Consider the following 24,283-nt stretch of genomic DNA (forward strand, 5'->3'; position numbering starts at 1 on the left):
GCAGGGAACCCTGTTGTGTGTGATAGCCTGAACATGGAGACCAGATTTATACCAGAGTGGATCCTCAGTTTCATTTGGTGCTAAAACTTCAGCCAGAATCTGTCTTCAGAAAGGCTTCAAGCTTTTCTTTTCAATTGGTTTACCTACCTATATAGCTGGTATCAGAAGTGCAGTTGCACATATTAGTCTTGATTTTTCCTTTCCAGGATCAAAACGTTGAGGTGACAGTCACTGCTAGGCACTCTGAAGCTCAGGCCTTCCTGCCATAGTGTCTCAGAATTAATGTCCTGGCTTGTCATTCTGTGTAGCTGGCTAAGTGCTGTTTAATTCCCGTTGAGCTTGGAGACCCAGTGCAGCAGAGCTCAGGTGATGTGCTCTTCCAGTGTCAGGAATCCACAGAGCAGCAAAAAGAGCAGCTTCTCCAGTACTGTTGCTAGACTTGACTGTGAGGTCGAGAGTTTGGGAGAGCATTATTTCAGTCGCTGTTTAACTGCTAGAGATAGTCACACTGAAGACTTGCTGTGGCACACTCTGGCTTTAGTAAGAAAGATTGATTTTTTGCCTTTTCACTACTAATTGTGACTTTTGTGGATTTTACTGTCTGGATACCATCCCTTCCTGTTTTCAAACCCTCTGATACTGCAGGCTTGAATTGCAAGGGGGACTTAGCATCCCCAGGCTTGTCCTCATGCTGGTGCAGGAGGAGGCAGCCCATGGGCCAGGAACAAAGTGCTTGGCATCTCTCAGAAATTCCCATCTCACTTGCATCTGGTATAAATGCACCCTGCAGTTTATTGAGTTGCTCATCATGAACACTGTGGTTACTGTGCAGTAACTATTCTGTTGCATATTCTGTTCTTCCTGGGTATTGTAGGCATTAGTGCATCAGTTGAGTACTGACGAGAATGATTAGATGAGAGTGAAATGTTACAGGTCATTAGACAAACAAACAACCCCACCTTCATTTTATCAAAGGTACCTATAAATCTCATCAGTTTTCTGCTTTACAGCCAGTTGACCAAGGATCTGTGTGAAAGGGCGGGCTGTTAGCTTAAGGCAACTCAGACTGCTTTAAGCAGCTGTGAACTACTTTTATAGTGCTACCAGTCTATTTCATTTCCAGAAAGTGAAAGTTCGAAGTAGGTCCTGAGTCTGGTTTCTCACATGTGAGATCATTTGGCTACCCATGACCTAGAAACCAACAATGAATGTGTAAATTACAGAGAAGAAAATTCAGAATTGACTGTAAGGTGAATGGAAGTTGAATAATTCCCTGAACTTCAACTGTGAAAAGAAGAAAAGATCACTGAATTCTAAAACAGGCTTCAGTATGGACAAAGAAAATGTTATTTTAGTATAGATTAAACTCATGACTAAGATATAGAGGGATTATTGTGTCTGTTTCAGATGTAATTTCATGCCTGAGAATTTACATTGAAGGCAAACTGGTCTGGATCACATTAGCAAAGGCCCTGTTTTGCTGTCAGTTTAATTAAATGGAAACTGCTGGCAAGGAGACCTGAGTAGGTTTATAGAAGCAATACTATTTTGTATGTTGGAGCAGGAAACTGTTAGGTCTTCCAGTTTGAAAGGGACACAAAAATGAAACCTGTGATTCATTCTTGTTTACAAATTCCCATCTAGTATACAATGACCTTAGTGATAAATTAGCTGCAATTACATGTTATATGAGGTGGGCTTTACAATAGCTGCAGACTTCATGGTTATGAGAACCATGACCTTTGACAGGGAGGTTAGAACATGAAGTTTTTCCAAACAGTGCCTAGATCTTCAAAAGTATTTGTATTTCCTTCCCTGTTTCATGTGAGTAGATTGACAAGATGTGTGGTGGGTGTTCTGTTTGCTCGCCACAAAATTGTTGTCAGGCAAAACCCCCTCCCCCCCCCCCAACAAAAAAGCCCGCCCTTCAGGAACATTTATCTGTTAACTGTGTCTGGCATGTTGCCTTTTGGCTTTGATTTCAGAGAGAAACATATTTGGTTACTTTAATAGGCAAAAGCACTGAACCTGACTTGTGGGGGAAAAAATTGTTTTCTTTCCCTTTTTCACTTTTATTTATTGGATCCTGACGTTTTGTATTGTAATTGTGCAACAGTTCCAAGTTGGAGTAAAGAAAAGTAGAACTGGATGTCAGGCTCCATCAGCCTCATTATTTGAGAGCCAGCTTTTCTGGGTGACTCAGTGGGACTGAAAATGGATGTTTATGCCAGTTAATAACCACCCTGTGACACCAACTCAGATGATATCAAATGCTTCTTTGTTCTTGAGAATTGTTCACATCACCTATTTATATCTCCTCTTTTTATTTATGTTGGTTTTTTTATCTTAGAAATTTTTGCTGAGCTGGAGTTGACTTGCCTTTTCCCCCCAGATCTGTTTGTTCACTCTTTTTTGCTTCTTTCAGATATACTGAAAGATAAGGATATTTTTTTCCTGAATTCTTCAACCAAGGAAATCCAGGTCTTACTATTTTCAGCTACTTCTCCAATTTGATGTCACAGTGTGCAGCAGTCAAAGTTGAGAATTTGAGAAAGTAAGGTTTTTAATCATGTTACAGTAATTGTATATTTTATTCTTACGTATACACAAACAGAAGGTGATCACACAGACATATGCTGATGACTACATAGTCATCTCTGGTGAAACTGCACATATCTCTTTGTGTGTGTACATGCAAATGTATATACTGCTGAGCTCCAGTACCCATAGAGCACTTGGCCAAAAGAATGTATTTTTGAAAGGCTTAACATTCTTCACATAAGTATCAGAAGTAATAAAATACATAGTTTGAGACCTACAAAGATCAAAAGAGAAAGGAAGAAGAAGAGTTTTTAAAAAATCTGTAATAGCCGCAAGAGAAACAGAACAAGGAGGTTGTTGGGAGACCTCTGTCCCTGTAAATGCAATGTTTTTTTTCAGGGAAGCTGTAGGAGGAATCCATGTTTTAATATTAACTTCAGTCATACTGTAGCCCAGTGCCTCCAGCGAGCATGAAGCTCTGCATGGCTGGAAGGTAGGTGGAGATGAGATTTGGAAAATGGTTGCGTAACTGTAGGTGAGGGGAGGGAATAAACTCTTCCACCACCATCAGTGCTTTTGCCTCTCCCAGTAACACAATGCAGTCCATCCCAAAGCATCTCCTGGTGTTATCCTGCATGTGTGCTCATCTCTGCTTGGTCCTCTGCCTCAGCTGGGCAATGATCTCCCGAGGCGCAGCTCCCAATGGCATTTGCTTAGCAATAATTAAAAATGAGCCAACAAGCAACAAACTCTCTTCACATCCAGGGGCCGTCCATCAGAGCTGCTCCCCAGGTCTCACTTACGGATGCTAGGGGTAGAAAAGAGAGGAAAAGGTCGATTGGTTTTGATCCTGAGAGTGGTGAGGTAAGAAGTGCAGAGAGGTTGGGGAGGAGTTAGGAAATTAGTTTGTGTGGGTAAGAAGCAAAATTCCTAACACAGTGGGACAGAAAATGCTCAGCTCCATTTACTTCCATCACAAGGAGGGACTTCAGCTGTCTCCCCCTAGAGCTTCCAGCAGGATGGACTGCCCTAGCAGTGATGGGCAATATTTGGCCCCTGAGCCCCTGTTCTACCAGGCATTTGTCTGGCTGTGGGGAGCTTGTGTCACTTCATCTCTCTCAGCCTGTTTCCCTGTTAGCCTGGTCTCAATAGCTGCAATGCAGGCACATACTTTGTACTATGGAATTGCGGGATTCCTCAGTGGAGCTCTGCCAGTTGTGTTGGAAAGCTGTAAGAAAGCGAAATCTTTGTGGAGGAGGTGCCTTTCAAGGCAACTGGAAAGGAGAAAAGACTTTCCCAGTTGTAGCGGTGGTAAGGCTCAAAGCCGGTAAAAAATTTCCGTCTCGAGAAAGTAGAATGAAATTCTTTAGCAGCTAGTTTATTTTAGTTTTTCTTTCCTGTTCTGTTTCGTGACAGAACTTCAAATAATTATGTTGATTTATGATTACAGGTATTTGAAAGCTGTAGTATGCTGAAACAAAGCAATGCCCGCTTATTGTTTCTGGCCCTATCCAATTATACAATTGAGTTTAGGCATGTAATAATGTTACAACAGAAATATCCATCATGATGGATTGAATTTCATGAAGTACAACACAAGAGTATTTATAGCTCCATTCTTAAAGCCACTTTTGAGTCAAAATATGCCTCCTTGGTATGGCCTTTAAAAACAGGAGAAAATCTGAAACTTTTTTCAGTCTAGCCCCAAACATACCACAACCCATTGCCTATACAGGAAGAGGGGTGTAGGTTGATGATAAGCAGAAAATGATAGAATAGAGTAATTATTTCCGCTAGAAAATGAGGATCCGGCATTATTTGTACAGTAACACGAAGTCATTATTTGGCTATGCAACTGTAATGAAACAATAAAGATCATACTTAATTTAAGTATCAATTCTGAAGAGACTTCTTGCTTTCTCTCTACCGTTTCAACTATTAAAACAAATTTGAATTGCTGGTCTAGTTTCCTACTGTTTTTTAGCAAGCAGAGTGGGCAAAACCTCCCCTCCTCCCATCTCTGTTTAAATGTAGACCTTTGGCATTCCAGAAATCTGACCTTGTTTGTAGGGAATGGCTCATTTTTCTATAATGTAATATGAAGCACTCTTGTGTTTTGATTCCATGAAGTAGAGAGTTTAATGTTCCAGCTTGCCATGATAAGGATATGATCTGGTTAGAGATAGAAACACTAAAGGAAATTAGCTATTGTACTATTCTTTAACATATTGTTTGCCTAGCAGTTTCATTTAGAATCATTTGGAATAATCTTGGAATACCTTTTTTAAAGGATTCTTTTTTTTTCTTTTTCGTTTTCTTTTTTTCGTTGTTGTTGTTGGCCTGGATAAAAAGTGGGGCTTTAAGATATTTCTCCTAAAATAAATGTGAGGCCGCCTCATTTATAGTCAGCATGCCTTGATTACTTGCAGACATGCTGGAAATTTACATGCGCTTTTCTCCATTATAAAACACTGATCTGTTCAGATCATTAGCTCCCTCATGACTAGAGTTTGGCAGCAAGCCAAGGCAGGCTAAATCTGTAGCTGTAAATCGTGAGTTGAAATAGCAGAAAGTGGATTTGTAACTTAAAAAGTGTAAACAGTTTGGAAAATGAAGTAATTTTAGAGTATGATTGATTGCCTTAAGATTGCACTTTAAATTAGCCCAGGGTCTCCACTGCAGATATAGGCACTAACTGCTCATTATATATTTTCACTTTTCTTTGGAACAATAGTATTGTTGGTAGGCTTCGAAACAATGTATGTTTCTCCTGGAGTGACCTTTGAGGAAATGAATAGTTTTATTGTGTGTCCATTACTTTGCCTGGAACAACATTTTTGAGTTATTAATTTGCTGTGGTCTATAAATAAAGGAATCAAAATGCAAAGCAGCTGTATTATGCTGCATATAGTTCATGAAACTTGTATTTAAACATCACCATTTGAGATTGGTAATGCACTGAATAAATAATTTTTTCCCCTCTGAAAAAGAAGTACTGTTTTGCCTAGCCTGGAGATTGGTCCTTGAATCTCATAGAAGCAAAAATTATTATTTTTAGCACAAACAATTGGTGAATGTTCTGGGGGGCTGCTACACTGCATTCCCTCTTTCAAGGACCCTGTTTAACTAAGTTGTGCACCCGTGAGATTTGGGGCTGTGGGCTGAAAGAGAAGGAGTCATTGAAAGGTGCATTCAGGAATGTGGAAAACATTTGCTAGGTTTGGAGTGTTAAAAGTTTAGGGCATCATCTGCCCAGCTTGGTCTGCACTGGTCAAGAGCGGTAAGTAGTGGGGGATGAAGCAGCCTGGTGATGGAAGAATGTGATGCCATGTAATATCTGTTGTCTTGTGAGCTCTGGCTGTTCGCAAATGGTGGCTAAAGCATTTGTCGCTCTTTCCCAAAGAGACACAAAACCCATTGATAATGTTTCTGCCTACCCAGGATGTCTGAAGTCACAAAGGTTTCCAGTGTGGAACAACACCTCAGTGTAACTTTGTGGGTGTGTATGTGCTAAGCATGTAGATTGTGTGCAGCCAGGACTGCGTGCTTTGACCATGCTAGAAATTAGGAATGTAAAGCTGTTAAACTGACATTAGTGGTGGTTGCAAATCCCAATAAATAGCTCTGACTGCTTGAATAGAATGTATAATAGAAACTCCTACTGTTTTGTATCAGTGTGGTTTTCATCTCTTTCCTTGTCCTAGATTTGGTATCTAGCATTCAGTAGATACGCAGCTCTGTTTTGTCGTTTTTCTGGAAGCTCCTTTCCCAGAGAAAAATTTTTCCCAGTGTTATCACCCTTCCTTGATCCTCTTTCCTTTCTCCCTCCACGTATGAAATGAAGATTTGCACTTGTGAAAGAGGTATGGCTGAGGTCTGAGCACAGGTCTGGGAGGCAGGACCTGCTGAGTGCTGAGCTCAGTGACTCATTCAGTGGCCTTGAGCAAGTCAGAACATCTCTCATGAGGTTATTTCATATGTAAAACAGGGGAAATAATACTTATCTGTCTACCTGCCTCATAGGAATACCCTGAGGACTAATTAGCGTCCATTAAGTGCTTTGAAATAGACAGTGCTATCTATTATTAGAGCAGGTTCCAGACTAGCAGAGTGTGTTAGGATTGTTTCCTACTTGGGAGCCTTCCTCTCTGCTGGGTGTGGGACCGAAGCCCATCTGGAGCAGAGCACAAGCCGCCTGATGTTCTCTGGAAGATTGGTAGGGTTCTGCCGGGCCCTTCCTAGGCAGGTTCACTGGAGACTTGACGCTCTCACTGAAAACTTGGAAAGGGAGTTTGCCTAGAGAAAAGAGTGGGAGGATACTTGCTTGTTCTCCTCAGCTCATAGGCATAACTTGTCCTGAAATCCTTTCTCACCCTGCCTCCACCTGAGGCCTTTTCAGATAATTCAGGTAGCATGGCTTCTCCTCTTTTCCAGGGATGGTTTCCTGGTCGTGCAGAAGAGGAAGAGAAATCCTGTATTAGTTCTCAGGCGGAGCGTGGGGCTGTGTTGGTGTGTTCCCATCACAGGGAGCCCTTTCTTATTCAAAAAGCCATTCCTCTTTCTTGAAGAGCAAATGCTTATATTCTTTCTCTTCACTGGATAACAGATTCCTCTGCAAAGTCCTTAGAAGGCAAAATCTAATTTTGGGTATAGGATCCTAAACTCTGCAGGTGTGTGTCTGCCAAAGTCTGGGAGTCTTTTCATCATCATAACGAGGTGGGTTGTCATCTGACCGGCAGCGCCTTTTGTTCTCTGGTGCATCTTCTCTCACCGTATACTTTTGTACCTCTCTTAGAGATGCCATAATAATCTAGTTCAAAGAACCCAGCCCTGTTCTCACTGAAGCCCACAAGCCTGGTCTTTCTACCAGTGAGACTAGGACTCAGTCCAAATTAACTGGAGAGAAGCTTTATTTCTCTCCATTTGCTCCTCACGCGTCTCTCAGGCCGTGAGTAATTTGCAGTGAGATGGGAAAGCCTGTGTGAAATTTTCCAAGGGAATTTTCTCTATTTTAATAATGTTAATGAAATTGCTTAACACTTCATCAGCTTTTTCAGCATATGTTGCTGGGGTTTTGATGCTTTCTGATTTTTCTTCAGTACCAGAAGGCCCCTACCTTAGAAATGGGACTTAGGGCTTCTATGAGCATTTGGACCCATTGTTGAACCTTGGTCCTGCAGAAACATTTTTGCACAAGTATCAGTAGATACCATTTTGAGGAGGTTCTCTGCCCCTCCTCTTGTGCCTGCAGGAAGGGGAAGGGATCAGGAGCAATCATCCCACAAGCTCTCACATGCCTGCAACTAATTCTTTTTCCACAGAAATGAGGCTTTGCCCCAGAAATATCTAATGATAGGACCTTGTTTACACAGGAAGGCCCTGGCATTTCTGAATTTAAGCACAGTTGGTTTGTTTGTCTTATCCTGCATATCACTCAGTTTTTGGTCCTTGTATCCTAGACAGGGGTATAAGTTAGCTCCCTTTACTTTCAGACCTTCTTCTATTACTCCTTTTCAGCTCCACTTTACTTTTTTGTGATGCAGGATAGGATTAAATGAGCAACCACAGACTTACTTATATGCCTGTAACAGCTTTTAAAGCTACATTTGGGTTGTTTTTCAGAGCAACAGTTTGGGGGTTATTTGGTTCAACATGAGAAGTTCAGTTAGGGGGTGAGGGTTTCCAAGTAGCTGGGGAAGTGTTGTACAGGGCAGTTAGGTCAGTGGCCTGGAGTTTGGCAGCTCCCATCTAGCCTTTCCTCATAGTCTTCATATTGAGTTTCAGCTCCTCACTGGGAAGGAGGGGAACCTGACTAAGGTTCTTTTGGGGAGCAGGTATGTGCTACGCTGGGATGAGATAGAAGACAGCAAATTCTTGGAAAAGTATGTATGACACTAGAATTTTTGTAATTGCTCTTTTTTGTTTATAAATGGCATTGTGTTTCTAATTCCAATTCTGTGCCACTCCTGGATTTAAGCATTATTACACTGCAGATGATAACACGAGTTTATCTGTGAAATTCTTAAACTGTGGGTTTTTTTTCCCAGCTTGACTTCTTTTTCTCTTCTTGTCTTTGATTGGTTTCCAAAAAAGTTATTAACATGTTGCAAAACAAATACAAGGGGCCACTGAAGCTTATTAAAAATGGTTTCTTTTGTTCATATCTGGCGGTTGACAAATTGTCTTGTGCTCTATCTTATCTGCTCCCGTGTGAAAGGTTACATGAGAAAATGGCTGCAAATAAATTGCTATTGAATGTTGTTGAAGACTAAGCATACAGCTTCTCTATTAAGGACCTCTTTTAAAGCTCTCTATTCAGACTCCCCTCTGCATGTCTCTCTAACACTTGTCTGTTATATTATGTTTGGCACAGAAGGAAACATTAAATAGAAAAGCAACGTCTGACTGTGGTGTTTCTAGACCCTATTATCCCTCTGTCAAATGTCCACATGAGCAGGGTACAATTTTTGTCTATCTTGATGATGATTTTTGAAGGCTTTATGAACTGTCTTCATAGTGAAATGCTAGAAACAAATGAAATTGAAAAGCATATTTTTACAGCTTTGGAAATCTTACTTAAATCAGTGTAATGAGACACACTCAGTAAAATGTAATTATTCTCACTTCTCCATGTGTCAAAGAAATCGGCAGTATGGTTAGGGAGCGGAGGGTTACAGTGAGCTTGTTATTTTTATACAGAGCCAGATACCGCTTGTGTGTAGTAAATTGTAAATAGTAGATAATGCAGTTTTTATGTGTATTAAATACCCTGCAAGAATTAACAGGGTTGTTACTTCATTAAGGGTTTCAAAGAGGGCATAAATATCAAAAGCAGGGCTTGACTGTTTAAATCACTGGACCATTTCAACCCTCCATCCCTCATGTCACAGCTCTGGGACCGGCAGCTTCTGCTGCTATTTTGAGGAGGGCGCAGTTCCTCCGAATTTTCAGAATGATAGTGAAAGAGCCCCGTGTGAGACACCAAAATAAGGCTTTTGACTCATACTTCTGCGTGCAGTGGAAAATGAAGGCGGTTGATTCTGCCGCATGGAAGAGGTGGTGAATCAGTCCCTTATAAGTAAGGCTGCGTTTCCTTGTCTGTCTTTTATGTTTGAATGGTGCGCGGAGGTGAAAGAGAGAGGAGATGGCAGAAGACCTGGTTAGTCTGATATTAAACCCAGTAACTCAGTTTAACTCGCAGCAACTTTCCACTTCTTTTCATGCCACACAAGTATGGATTTGTCATGGGCCTCTTCTGCACAGGAGACAAATAACAGACCATGAGTTTAAAATTCATCAGACCAGAGAATATCTTGAGGAAGAAACAGTTCAGTCCTGAGCACTGGGTTGGGGAATCTGTTACATTTTTGAGCTCATTGTTCCGATGGTTAATTATCACCACTGAAAAAATGTGTGCCCCTCTCTTGCCAGGGGCTCTAGTTGCATGTTTCTCCACCAGAGTAGAGTTTTTCATTCTCCAGTATTTTCTCTGTACAGTGCTACACTTCAGAAAGGGGAACCAAGACACATGATCGTAGAATTAATAATACAGCGGATGAGAAGGTGTTGTAGGGAAAGTTAGTGGATGTGAGGATGAGACACCCCCCCCCCCCCGCCAAGGGTGCTGTAGGGAATGTGTGACTTCAACTTCAGCTGCAGTGCTGGTGTCCATAGCATAACCCCCATGCTCAAGTATTTGCAGGATCAGGCTTTATGTGTAAGTACTGAAGTGTAGTTTGGTGGTATGTTGGATGGTGTTCAGAGATTGCTGAAAACGGTGCATTAAATAGCACTTTGAATTGCAAAGTGCTGGTTCAGTTTTGGCTATGAGAATGATAACACTTATTATCTGATTGTTCCCTGTGCAAATCTCACCTCAGGAAAAATTAAATTATGTTTGAATTCAGCTAAAGCAAAGTATATCATTATTTTCTTTCGTTATTAAAAGGGATTTTTACTGTTTGTTTGTTAAAACTGAAGCAGCTGCCATGTTAGAGCCTTAGATGATTTAAAAGGAAATACAGAGGCAGAGCCATTTACAGTACAATTGGCTTGTTTAATGTGATTTAATTCCTCTTGTTGGCTTCGTCATATTACCAAATTATGTTTTCAGCTCCCCTCCCCTTTTTAATTCTTTCTTCTTTTTGTTATCAGCAGAATTGAAGCTGCTTATCAGTAACCACGACAACCAGGATAAATACTTGTTTTAAAGCTGATGCACATTCAACCTGAATGGTCCACATGACCCAGAACATTCAAGAGGACAGGCAGCATGTGCTCCCTTCTACAATCAGTCTCCCCCTTCCCCCCATCTCCATCTGCTTTAGAAAGCTAATAGGGCACTTCAAAAACCTTTTGTATCAGAGCGGTTTTCTGTAGCCATCCATGGCTGCTTGGACATGGGCTGGCCCCGGCTTGTCACCTGAGGAGTAAGGAGAGAAAGAAATTTTGGGAGGCAGGGAGGCGATTTCACAGCCACATCCCCAGTGTTGGCTTGCCCTTCGCGGGTTCCTCCAGCTGCCGACACGGCAGTCACCTGCCTTCGGCGGGAGGGTGAACTGCAGCTCTGCAATCCCTTCGTGAAGGGGAAGATAATCCCAGCTGGGCAGCAGCTGAATGGAATGAAGGAGTGACTGGAGTTGTGCAGGACAGGGAAGATGGTTGTGGTAGGAGAGAGGCCTCAGCACAGAGCCACCTGTCCATGCCCCGTCTCTGGTGGAGGCAGGCACGCTGGCTGGGGTGGCCAGAGACAGTCACTTCCCTTTTGAGGAAACTTAAGGATCTCTTGCTTACCCAGAAATTTCCCAACAAGAATTTCTGCCTGGCCTCTTTGCTCTCTCCCTTGCTCTCTAAGTTGCTTGATGCTGTAGAATAAATCCTTTAAGCCCTCTCTGTCTCAGTTTCTCTCCCTGTGTAATGGGGATAATAATTTTTACTCATCTCCATAAAGCAGTTTGAGGCCTGTGGATGGAAGGGTTATATAAAAGCTGGAAATGACGATTGTGAGTCACTTTTCTTTTGAGTCTAGAAACACCTCATAAGGTTTATGAGGCACTTCCTAAGGTGCAAGAGGATCCGGGGAGTGCAAGGTTGGAGCTGCAGTTATGAGAAGATGAGTATAGGATTAGGGTCTGAAAAAGGATGTGAAATGCCTGGTTGGAAACTTTTTCAGTATTAAATTTCTTTTGTCTTCTTCAAAAATTGGATTTAGGATTTGAATTGCAAGTGATTTAGCGAGATAAATATTACAGAAGATTTGATTATATGGACACACGTCAGTAGTTGATCAACATACTTGGGTTTGTCCCCATTAAGTAGGAGTAGAACAACTCTGATCCAAATAACTGAGTGTAAAGTGTTCTTCAGGCATGTGCTCTAAGTATGTATTAGATGATGCTGTCTTTTTTTCTTTTTTTTTTTTAATGACTATTGCTGTTCAGTGGAACAGTAGTTTCAATCTCCAGTATATTTGTAAATATTCTCTTTCTTTCAAATACTAAACTAATCTTAGGAATTCTTTGAAAGGCTGATGCTCTGCTGGCACTGTGACAGAAAATGGAGGGCTGGGGAAGAGGCACGAAATTTTGAGAATTAGGTCGGTCTCCTCCTTAAAAGGGGAGAAGTATCTGACACATGCAGAAAGGCTGCATATTTTAGTCTCAATATTGGCAGAAATGACTTTTGCCTTTTGATCAATTTAAAAGCAGAATCAGACAGGCAAAAGTCCATGTCAGAATTACAGGCAACTTGTTAACATCATCATTATCTGGTAAACATAAATGTAATCACTGTGTTCGTATCCTGCAACATGTTGCCTTTGTTCTTGATTGCATTAGCATTCAAATAGAGGGGGGTTCTTAAAGCAAGGATGAGTAGCATGGGTCCTGCCAACAAAGAAGTATCCCTGTTGTGTCAATAATTTGCCCAAATTTATTTAAAACCGAAACCACAGATTTCCTGTCCCATCTCATGTGGCTAAATCATTACTGTATTTGCATTTATCTGTGAGAGAAATACGATTCTTAGATTAATATTTTTAGGTCTTGTGATTAATTAGCCAGCTGAGGCACACCAAGTGTCTTTACTAGAGTGAATAAAGACCGTGGGAATGAAAAGGCAGAGTGGATTGGAAGAGCTGTGTTTGAGAAGTCTTTCCTAACCTCTGGAGAGAGAGTGGATCGGTGTGCTAGAGCATGCCTTGTGACAATGATGCAGCTACCTGAACTCCTCAACCATTGCTTGTAGTCCACAGCAGATTCCTACTGTGCGGTGTGGATTCCTGCTGTGGTTCTTAGTCCTGTGTCTGTTCAAAGAATTCAGTGTTAGAAGTGGTCAGGCAGGAGCCAGGCATAATCCTCCCATGAGGGTTATTTCACTGGGAGAGCTGTCCTTTCCCACAAAGGAGTACCCAGAGGTGTAGCTGATGACTGTCATTGCTGCTTGGCCACCTGCAGTAACCTTGGAAGTTTGGAGGTGTTTGGCAGGTTATAGTGGACTATGATATGGGAAGGTGTTCTCATTGCATCATTCCTCTTAAAGATTCCTCTTAAAAATTTTGAGGTCATAAAGACCCAGTTTCTTATTCCTCCTTGTGGTTGTTCTTTCATTGTTCCTCTGTTTCTGTTGCTTTTGGACCTTTTGAGAGATTCAGGGTTTTTAGGTAGTGTAGTAAGTTCATTTCTGTCTGCTGAAAACTGTCCTCTCTCTCTTTGGGTTTTTATTAGAACAGGCAGCTCTGAGCTGTGTAGAGCCTGTCTGACCTGCAGATACTGGTTTTGAAGGGTGAGCTACACATCTTTGCTTCCTCTACACCTGTGTTCTCATGTCCATACTGTAGAAAGTCATTGCCAGAGAAGAAGAACAAGAGAGGGAGAACTAGGTTTTAAGAGCTGGAGGGTCTTGGGAGGTCAGTGGCACCAGAACACACTGCCCTGCAGTAGTCAGACCTCCCATCACGGGTGTTACAGCCATGTTCATTCAGCACTGCTAACCTTGCCATTCCCAGTTCCTCCAGACATTCAGATGCATCCTCCACTACCTCTGTATCTCCTGCATACTGATGATAATGGTCAAAGCCGTGCATACAAGCAATGATAATCTAATTATGATATGTGAATCCTCTGGGAGACCCCCTTAGGTAACTGAGGGTTGTGAAAGAAGGCAGAGGAGTGAGGGCGCTGTGCGGGAGAGAAACCTGATGGACAGAACCCTGCAACTTCCTTCATTTTCTCTCTATATTCCAGATAATTCCCTTGCTCAATTTGCTACCCACACACCAAAGCATTGTCCCATTTTATCTGGTTCCCCTGATACCTCCATTGCTTATCTTATGAAGATCTGTGTCAACATTTATCAAAACAAATGGCAAGCCTGGGACCTTTTAAGTAGTTTTTTTAGTTAATAAAACCAATCTTCTACTTCTGTTATGTTAAAAGTACATTATCTTTTTATTACAAACTCTCTGCAGCTCTGTCTGTTTTCCTTCTTGGCAATTTCATGACTGCTCCAGTTGATTGCTGTATGGAGAATTACAAAATCATTAAGGGTGGGGTTTTACCAGCTGACTTACAGTACAAGCCATTTCTCAAAATAACCACAACAGTGCAATACTGATGTGTAATTTACGTCACAGTATGTTTTTATGAAATAGTTTGTGGCTTATTCATTTAGATTTAGAACTGAATATCTCTTCTCTCGCTTTTTAATCAAGCCTGCTTTTTTTTTTCTACTTTTTTTTTTGTACTTTTTAATATTTTCCACTCTGAGGCTTGGCTTGCCTCCAACTTACCAGCTACATTGAGGAGGAAAAAATTGATTTTTTTTTTTCTTTTTTTTCCTTTGCCTGCAGTTTAACTGCGAGTGTGTTTCCCCTTTGATGTATACATTTGTGTTAACTGCCTCAGAAGAGATGGTAGATGTGTGGTAGAATATATTGCACAAAGGTAGAGCAGAGAATTGATAAGAGATGTAAAAGTTCACAATTTCAAACCATACCAAGTAAGTGTTTCTATTTAGCCTCCTGCGCTGGTACATTTCCTTTTTAAAAATTACTTTCTGTATAATGTCATGTAATTAGAACAGGAAATCATTGAGTAACTGTAAGAAGAAAAAGAGCACTTAAACTGGAAAGAAATTTACCTTCTGAGAAATTACATTCGCCTTTTTTTTTCCCTTTAATTTTTTTTTCTTCCCTTCACATTACCGAGTTGTTAATGATAGTAACAGATGTACAGACCCTTATCTGTGTCATTGTTCTGCTTGTGTTTTCTTGGGGGGGGAAAAGTCATTTTCAGTAATACAAAAAATGAATGGACAGAAAATGGGAAAAGCCTAATTACAAAAAATATTCTGTGTCACAACAGAGTAGCAATTAAATTGAAACTTCAATATAATTATCAATAACAGTCGAGCCTGGAAGGGTGCCAGGCATGTAAAGTTGGTGCTCAGCCTTTATGTGGTTGCTAGGAGCACGGCAAAAAGTATAAAGCTTAGAGAAAGGAATGTCTAATGTAATAAAGTAACAGAAGGTAGCATAAATCATTGTGAGAGCAGTTCATATTGACATTATTTTACTTAAATTGGGTTGAAACTAGACATTTAGTCTTACAAGAGGCACAAATTCGTATTTCTTCTGCAGGAATAACTGTGCTTTCTGGGAAGAAGTGGAGTGTGCTTTCATAGCACCAGCCTCATACATATTTGGAATCTTTTAAGCAAAAATCTTTAAATGTTTGTTTCTGTTGGCATCCAAATGCATTTGCACTAATACGATTAAAAGAACTAAAGGGCAAAATACTTGGCAGCTTTTGCAGTTGAAGTAATTAGGTACAGGAAGGAACATGCATAGTTTTTCCATCAAGCTCTATAAAATCCTGGTGTGAAGGTCTTTGTAATGAAAAAAAATTCTTACTGATGTTGAGGGTAGATTATGGCAGTTAGCAATAACATTATACGCTGATGTTTCTGAAACAAGCAAACAAAAAGCATGTTGCAGGTTTGTTTTTTTCTCTGCTCTCTCTGTAAATAGTTCTGGCTCTAGATGGATTTGTTAGGAATTCGTGCTTTTAACAGGCTTTTTTTTTTTCTTTTGGGGCATTTAATTGTCTTGCCTTACATATTAAAAATGGTTGTGCTGATTTAAAAAGTCAGTTCTTGCATAGATTCATTGTGTTTGGCATTTCATGCATCTTTTACTTACAAAGACAACTTGAAGAACATGTAATCCAACATAAATGCCAGGCTGTGCCAAATCCCAGCTCTCTTTACCCCTCACAAAGGGAACTGTTGGATTACATCTATGCATATATAGGCAGTGCTCGGAAGGCAGGGGTGGAACCTTGCTTCCTAATTACAGTTTCTCTGTTTTCAGCCCTGAAATATAAAAATAAATGGAAAGTTGACGTTGGAGGGGGTTATTAAACCACACAATTATGATATAAGCATAGGATTTGAGTAATTTCAGTTGAGCCTCACAAGCAGAATACTGTAGGTATTATCTTTTACCATGTTCTGTCTGTTGAAGCTAAAAAGAGACTCAGAAATACAGGGTCTTGGTTTCCTAATATCTCAGTTGTATGTTTTTAGAAGTCATGTTGTTTTTCTTCATTTTGATGGAATGTGATCCACATTTTGAGCTCTGCTTCTCCTAAGAAAGATTAAACTCTTTCTGATCGTATTTCTGAAAAATACTTGCAGTATTCACTAAGTCCACCATTAAATGGCATGTGTTAGATTTTGATAGAAGCAAATAATAGTTCTTTTTCGGGCTTGCATTTTATTAGGGATTGGTCTGCTTTGATTTCTCTTTTCTCACGTGGGCGTGGTTGAGGAAAAATCTTTGTTCCAGGAACACTGTGTTTGTCTTTCACTAAACAAATTTTCAGTTTATTCAGCCTTTGTTCATTTGTAGATGTATCTATTGAACCTGGAGTGAAAAAGGAAAGGAAACAAATGCATCATAAAGTACTCATTGGAATTGCACAAGCATGTATGGAAGTGATCCTGTAAAAAATTACTTGGTTTTAATTTATGCCAGGGGGTTTGAGTTAAGTCGTCAGTTGTCAGGGGTACAAAGTTTGTGTAATTCTGCGCAGGGACTTAACAGCACATTTGTCTAGAAACTAATGGTTTACTACAAAGGCACGTGGGACATACATTTATATACACCCTGTTTAAAAAGCTGACCACATCCTGGCATAAGAAAAGTGCTGTCAGATCGACAGATTCAGCTCGCTGCTATCTACACAAAGGTATAAAGTAGTAATAACTGTCAGGCAGGCATACGTGAAACTCTCGAAGGAGCTAAAGGACGGATCATGTGCTTGTTAATTCCTAGAACAGTTTTCCTGATCTGATTTTTAGAGTTTTCAAATAAAGAAGAGAGAGCCTTATTCCCAGGAGCAATTGGCTCAATCGTGCTGTTGTGCAGGCTTATGGGATACTTGTTGAAACAAAGAAAAGCATGACTACATCCTTATCGGCCAAAAGAGGTTTTAGGGCCATCAATTTTATTTTCTTAGAAAAGTAATGGCAGTGCTGTTTACCAAAATGTATTACTCTTACTTGGTTTTTCTTTTTTTTTTTTTTTTCTTTTTTTTTAAACATAAATTGTTTTATCTGCTTACCTATGTCAGGATAGTGGTGAGAGTTCTAGAGTTTTTAACAGTGATGACTTTCAGGAGCTGTAGCAGTAAAGACAGTACTTTGCAAGTCTGTCTGCTGTGTTGATTTTTTTTTTTACAGAATTGCATTCATCTGCAGTGATGACATTCTAGGTGATATATCTGCTTCCAGAGACTTCTTAAAATTTAGCCTTTTATGTGTCAACATTTCCATTGCCTCACTTGAATCCAGATGAGTTGTGCCATTGTATTTAGTTGGGAAGAACTGATCTGCCATTTCTTTCAATGTCTGAAGTGGTTTTTACTCTAGGAGCAAGAATGATGATTTCAGTATTGATAATGGGATTAAATAGTAGACCTTTTGTCTCTGGCAGAAGAAATAGCGGAGTTATTCAGTAATCAGAGTACAGCAGAAAACATAAAGTGAATGCTGTTGCTTTGTCTTCATTGGCATGCCTGGAAAGCCATGTTTGGTTATGTACCTGAGGAGATAAATGAGAATAAAAAGAAGTGCTGTTAAGTACTGGCTGCATACCTGCAAATGAGTAACTTCTCATGTTTGCATCCCTGGTTGAGGTTTTTTTTTCTTTTACGTTTCCTTCTGGTTGTATGACAACACTTCATTATGATATTTTGAAATCTGCCACCTTTCTATGTAATATCATCTAAGCCATGGAGGAATGGAAAGCTTTGAGCTCTAGATTGCTTTATATTTTGAGCCCAGCAGCACAAGCTGTTTGAAAATTCATTTGCCTGTTGTGCTCTGTAGGAGTTTTATTGAGTCCTACTGCATTTGCAGTTAATGTGAAGAAAGTTGCTCCCACCAGTTGGAGTTTAGAAGCAACGGCCAGGTCAGATCAGCCCACCTCCCTGGCCGAGGGGTCCTTCAGGAGTTGCCAATATCAGATACTTCAAAGGAGAGTTAGTAGCTGTATGCTCTGAGGCTTGTATATTATTATTTTTAAAATATGTTAGCTGATGTAAACATGCGTGCAGTAAAGCTATATGGGGAACTGAATAAAAATTGCAGATAATATTTCTATCGAAGCAGCCAAGTTGGCAAAGTATGGAGAACACTGATTCGGGCACTTGGCCAGCTTCTGCAGAGAAGTGTTTTCTTGCTCATCCAGGTAGTCCTTGTGAGTAAGCATAGGAGAACTGAACAGAAAGGCAGAAAATAAGCTATTTTAATAAACTTTCTTTAATTTCTGTTTTTAACCTTTCTTTCCAGACCCACTGTGCTATAAAAGTTGTGTCTTGAGAAAAGGCTGAACTTACGGGTTTTCTGAAGTACTTGAGTTACAGCTCTTGTTTGTACTTTTCTGATATACTAAAAGTATTTTTTTTTCTGTTTTTCCAGGTGAGGATGATGAAGATTCAAACCTTTTAATTCTCAGCTACCCACAGTACTGTCGATACCGTTCCATGCTAAAGCGCGTTCAGGACAAACCCTCTTCAATACTAACAGACCAGTTTGTTTTAGCCCTTGGAGGCATTGCAGTAACAAGCAAGAACCCCCAGATCTTCTATTGTCGGGATACATTTGATCATCCTACCCTAATAGAAAATGAAAGTATATGTGATGAGTTTGGTAAGTCCCATTACAGCTATTTTCTTTTTCTCACAGTTAAAGACATTTTTCTTCTTTTAAGTGTCCACTGATTTCCAAAGGGAAAACTTCCTTTGAAGTGAACCTATGCTATTTATGATTGAAATGTTAAGTACCAAATATGCTCTTTCTTCTCTGAGACTGAAGGCTTCTAGCCACTGGTGATCTCAGGATTGCAACTTGAGCTCACAATCAAAGATAATGTTACACAGGTAGAGTGTAGCACAGTGACTTGGTCTGAGTGAAACGATACCTTGCCTGGGTTTGAAGTTCATCTACCTTAGTCATTCGCCTGTAGTCTGTCTTCCAGAAGCTTTACAGCGTGTGTGAGTTTTTTAAAGTCGTTGTTGGTGCAATATGCTAAAAAATGCAAAACAGGCTAGAGTCCTGGCACACACCATTGCTGTTGCAGAGCACTCGGCAGCCGTGCTCCCAGGGCCCTGTACGAGGGTCAGCTGTAGGTGGCGTGTTTCTGGTCATCTTGGAATGTAGGCTTGTTCAGCATGGGCTTTGCCAGTGCTAGAAGCTTGATTTTGTGAGTGCAGAGGTACTTCTGGGAGGTGGTCTCTTAATTCAAAAGGCATAGAGAATATTCTGCAGCTCTAAAGGACTATGCAGCCCCTTACAGCTGGGGGAGAGAATGGCAAGATTTGACACCTGATAGCAACCAGGTGATTTCACACTGGGTTTTCTTGGTGTCACATCATCCCCAGGACAGCAGATGTGCTTTGAATGTGTGGCAAAATGCATGTTGTGTAGACACCCAGAGTAACTCCAGTAATGGGTCCGGTGCAGTTTCTTTAGCAGTGTACAGAATTAAGTTTTATCCCCGTATCACCAGATGGATGAGTTCTGTGGCTAGTACTTGAAGAGTCTGCATGGTGGTGGGTACACCTTTGCTTGCAAGACCCCCACATCTCTGCAAGGAAGCTCCTGTGGTCTCTTAGAGAAAAAAATTCTGCTGATGCGCTCGAACATGTAATGAGAGTGAGTGGGAAGGGCTTTAATAATGTTTCTGATGGGAGAGTCATCTACCTGTTTTTCTGAACTTGAGCACCCTGGCTTTGAGCTTGGTGCCCAGCTCAAGCATTGTGTCAGCAGAGAAACCCTGACTTATCTGGTGGCATTGGGGCATTTTGTAAGGTAGTGCTCCTCTGCTGCTCTGCCACTCCATTCCCAACGGCAGACAAGATCCTCACATGGTGTTGTCACTGGAGCACATGACTGCTGGGAATAGTTTTAGTTTTGTGCTGTCAAGATTTTTCAGAATCAGGCCCAAACTGTCAAGTCTGCTCACACTCACACAAAACATTACAGGCTTTGAATGAACTATGAATAAAAGTGTTGGTTGCTCTTAGGAGTGGGGGTGGTTAAAAAAATGAATGAAATGCCCTGGAAGTTTGGTCCAATAACACACACAATAGTATCATGTTGGTTTTTATTTACTCTGAGCTCAAGCTCAGAATATAAAGTTCAGTTTTAATTGACTCTCCTTTTTATATGGGAAAGGTTATTTTAGGCTTGAAGGCGTTTGATGAGCCTACCATCTGCTTTCTGTGGAGTATTTTATTCAGGGTCATTCCTTGATTACAGGTTTGTTGAAATAGTTGGATCCATAATGTAAGTGTATCATGGAATATTAGTAATAGATGAATCAGAGAGATGTGGAGTGATGCAGAAACTACGCTTAGTGAACCATAGTGAGTGCTTTGTTCAGCCTCTGAAAGCAAACTGTGCCATTCTCTTGACCTTTGCAAGGCAATTATCTCATTATCAAGCCAGAGCCACAGAAATCTTAGCCATAGAAATTAATAATGTGTACTTAAAATTTAGTTTGATTTAAGAAGCAGATTTTTTTAATTCCTATTAAAAAAAAGAGCCACCAAAAAATCCCAAAAAACCACTGTTTAAAAGTATTTCTTATGAAAATAATGATGTAAAACTTGTGAGCCCTGCTGTCTTAAGAAGAAAAAACTGGCCAGTGTATGGTTCCATATCTGTACTGCAAAATGTATGGTGTCAATTATACTACCTTTGTTGAAGACAACAGGCAAAGTACTAGTTTATCCTTTTCTTTGCTGGCAGGACAATAAAATGTACAACACTTCATTATACAAACAGTTTACATTGATATCATGTAGATTGATGTCACATGTGGAGAGTGATGACTGCTAAAGCTAAACAGAGGCAGGGTGGTACAGTAGATAAATAGATTACTCTAAGGCACTGGCATTTATCAGTCAAATCTGAGGGGATACCAGATTACAGAAATGTGACTAAAATTCTGAAAAGTTGTCTGTAAGGAGATCCAGACACATTTCGTTTGAAGGTTTTGGCTCTCTCTTACCTAGCAAATGAAATAAGTGTGCAGAAGGAACAAGATAGGAGTGCGTATTTCACCATTTTTACCTGAAATTCTCCTAACTCTTAAGCACATATGAAAGTTGAGAAATACATTCTGCTGATGTCTTTATGTGGGAAGCATTGGTTTCTGCTGTGGATGCCAAGTCTTCAGAAGCATTGCTTTTGAGGCAAGTCCTACACATTCTCTGTATGTTGAAGTATTGTGCAACAGATACAGCATGTCACAGATGAGACACCAGAAACACCTTTACAAAGAGCCCCCAGCATGTAAGCTGTTGTCCTTGTTAGGCAGTTTTAATAGAAATGTTTTTCCTGGAAATATTCTCTCTACTTTCATTGTAGATTTATAACAAAAAAAAAAAAGTTTTCTTGAGCTCTGACTTCTCCTCATACTCCTTGCCTATTTTTCCCTCTTCTGCAGGGTTTAACAAAAATAGATAAAGCAGGAAATGAAGAAGAAGAATTAAGTTTTGTTGACAATAAATAATGTTGTTTTGGTGTGGGACTTCTTAAAGCAGAAGATGTATGTAGATGCTGTCTGTGAGCTCCCACAGGTAGGGCTGGAAGGGATGTGATGAGGCTTTGGGCAGTCCTGTGTGGATGTTCCGTGTTTCCATAGAGCTTCTGTGAGGCTCAGGCTGTGCTAAGCTTCCCCTCCAGCTCCAGCTCAGGCTGCCACAGGTGCTACCAACACCGTGGCTACCTGTGCTTGCCTCTGCCGTGCCTGTCCGCTGCTGTATGGCATGTGCCCGAGTGGTTTAGGCAGGAATATTTAGGACCAGTTTTCTTTCACAGTCCTTTTCTGATTCTCCTCTGGCTTGGTTCAGTGGGACAGCATCCCATCTAGGAGGCTGCTGGAGAAGTGGGCTGCTGAGGAATGGGCCCAGCAGCTGGAAGGCTCAAACATTTGCATGTATTTCTTTGCAGCCTGCCAGGGAAGGACTTGCTCTCCATTTGCAGAGGAAAGACTGCTGTGAGTGGGAAGCCTCCTGCTCCCATTCTTGTTAATATAACTACTGATTAGTTAATCCAACTGCCTTGGAGGGTTCCCCTCCAGAATGCAAATAGGCTCAAAAGCTTGCTTCTGTTCAGAAAGCAGAAGACATAAACCATGCTTGGATGTCTTGATAGCCAAAGTTCTGGCCATGACCACAGTCAGACTGCACATGTATTCCTCTCCTGAAATAAGAGCAATTAGAGGTCCTCACCAGCATGAAGCAGTCCAGGTGGATAATGAAATGAACATGAGCAATGAAAATGAACAATTCATTTCTCTTCAACTCGAGACATTTTTCAAAATCTTTTTGATTTATCAGCCTCTGGGGTTACTGTTACTGAATAACTTTTGTAAATGCATATCATTTACTGGCATCTGCTGTGTGGTCATATGTGCTGCAAGAGAGAAGGAATGAAAAAATTAGGTTCCTAATAATTTTCATTATAGACCAGAATGATCTAGCTGGAGGCAAAGCTGCCTGTGAGTGTTCAGAAGGTGTATCTGAAGGTCACTGGGCATAAATCAGTGCGCGCTTGTTGCTAGAGCAGCACATGTCCTCTGTATGTGCTTGTCCAAGAAAGGTGACTTCAGTTGCCAGGCTTCAGTGTGCCAGCTCCATGGCACAGAGTGGCTTCCAGGGTGCATCAATGAGCTGGGATCCAGCTGTGGTGTGAGTGATGGTGGGTTTCAGCTCCATCAGCCTCACCAGGTGAAAATCTCACACAGAAGGATTTGTCATGAAAAATATTATACATCCTGCCTGCTAAAGATGAATCCAAAGGCTGTCTTTCATTCTGTGAGGATGGGCTTGCTCTTTCTATAAACAGGAGTGTGAGAGAAAACTGAATACCTTATTTCTTGTCAATTTTAAAAATCAATTTGGTAAATTTTAAATCATTCTGGATTATTTTTATAGCACGCTGGGTTCAATATGGCATTAAACAATCTCTTTGGTCCCTGGAGTACTATAAACACATGTTCAACCCCAAAAGAAGTTTAAAAGTTTTTGGGTTTGCATGTAAAACCCAATTTTTTAATGAAACATTTCATACCAAAAAGTGAGAGAACTACAAACTACTGTGGTATAAATACAGTTTTTGCTCTGAAAAATTAACCATCTTCGTTTGGCCATAACATGAGCAATGCAGAGGGAAACTGCTCATTGAAAAAACACCGTGTGCAAAAGGGCATTGCAGGCCCCACTTATCTCCTCTCCCCATCCCCCAAACCAAACTTAACAATATATTGCTTGCTAGGGGAAAAGTTATCTCCATTAAAATGCAAACCTCAAAACCTTCAACAACTCATCTCTCCCTATAAAACAATGAAGAAGGCAGTTTGTCTCACTTCCAGGGCTGGCAGGGAGTGGTTGCGAATGAGGAGTGACTTACCAGTCCTGCCAGCTGCTGGAGTTTCTGAGCCAACAATTTCAGGGCTTACCCTCCGTCTTGTCATTGGCCAGGGAAGCCATGGAAGAGCAGCATTATGAAGGTGAAAGGACTTTTTAGGGATGGGTCATGTGCCAGACAAATTCTGTGGCATGGAGGCTGGTGACTTCAGGGTATAGAGTGCTACCATTAGTCCTGGTGTAGCTGAAATTTGGTCTTTGCTCTCATTATGCATCTTAGTTTACAGAAGTTTGTGACTCAGATAAAATCAGTTGTTTGAGGGAAAAACGTAACAAAATAAAACCTTGGCAGAGAATGAGTCTTTAAAGCAAACAAAAGAAAGGATGGAAGAATGTTTCCAGTCTAAATGAAATACAGTTTTCCTGTTGATGACTTACTTTATTTGCGTGAGTCAAAGAGTCAAAGTTGGCTTTTCTTTTTAAACTAGCTCTAGTACAAAAATTGTACTTGGGCTGACTAGGTGTTTTTTTAAAGTTTTTTCAGCTGATGTAAAGTATCAGCATTTTTGCTGTTGTTTCTTTTAGCTACCTGCAGGATAATTTATATTAGTGAAATTCAGAAAAACCTGAAGTTTCCATATAGATGCTTCAGGCTTCTTTGTTTTAATATTAACAAATATGATATTAGAGTGGAATTGGTGTTAGTGCTACTCTGCAAAGACTGGAATGTTTAAAACATTTAGAACTGCAATAGGAGGAGTATGGAGACTTTTTATTAGCATGGATACTGGAAGCTCCTTAGA

The 24,283-nt window shown here is 40.6% G+C and overlaps 1 protein-coding gene across 1 annotated transcript in view; it reads left to right on the top strand.

Moving 5' to 3' along the window:
- ARID5B (AT-rich interaction domain 5B) overlaps positions 1-24,283 on the top strand; it is a 117,712-nt gene that overhangs the window by 28,091 nt on the left and 65,338 nt on the right. Inside the window, 1 exon segment of the mRNA XM_032115755.1 lies at positions 18,523-18,753. Coding sequence (XP_031971646.1) covers positions 18,523-18,753 — 231 coding nt within the window.

This window comes from Corvus moneduloides, chromosome 8 (assembly GCF_009650955.1).
Source record: "Corvus moneduloides isolate bCorMon1 chromosome 8, bCorMon1.pri, whole genome shotgun sequence".
NCBI classification, from domain to species: Eukaryota; Metazoa; Chordata; class Aves; order Passeriformes; family Corvidae; genus Corvus; species Corvus moneduloides.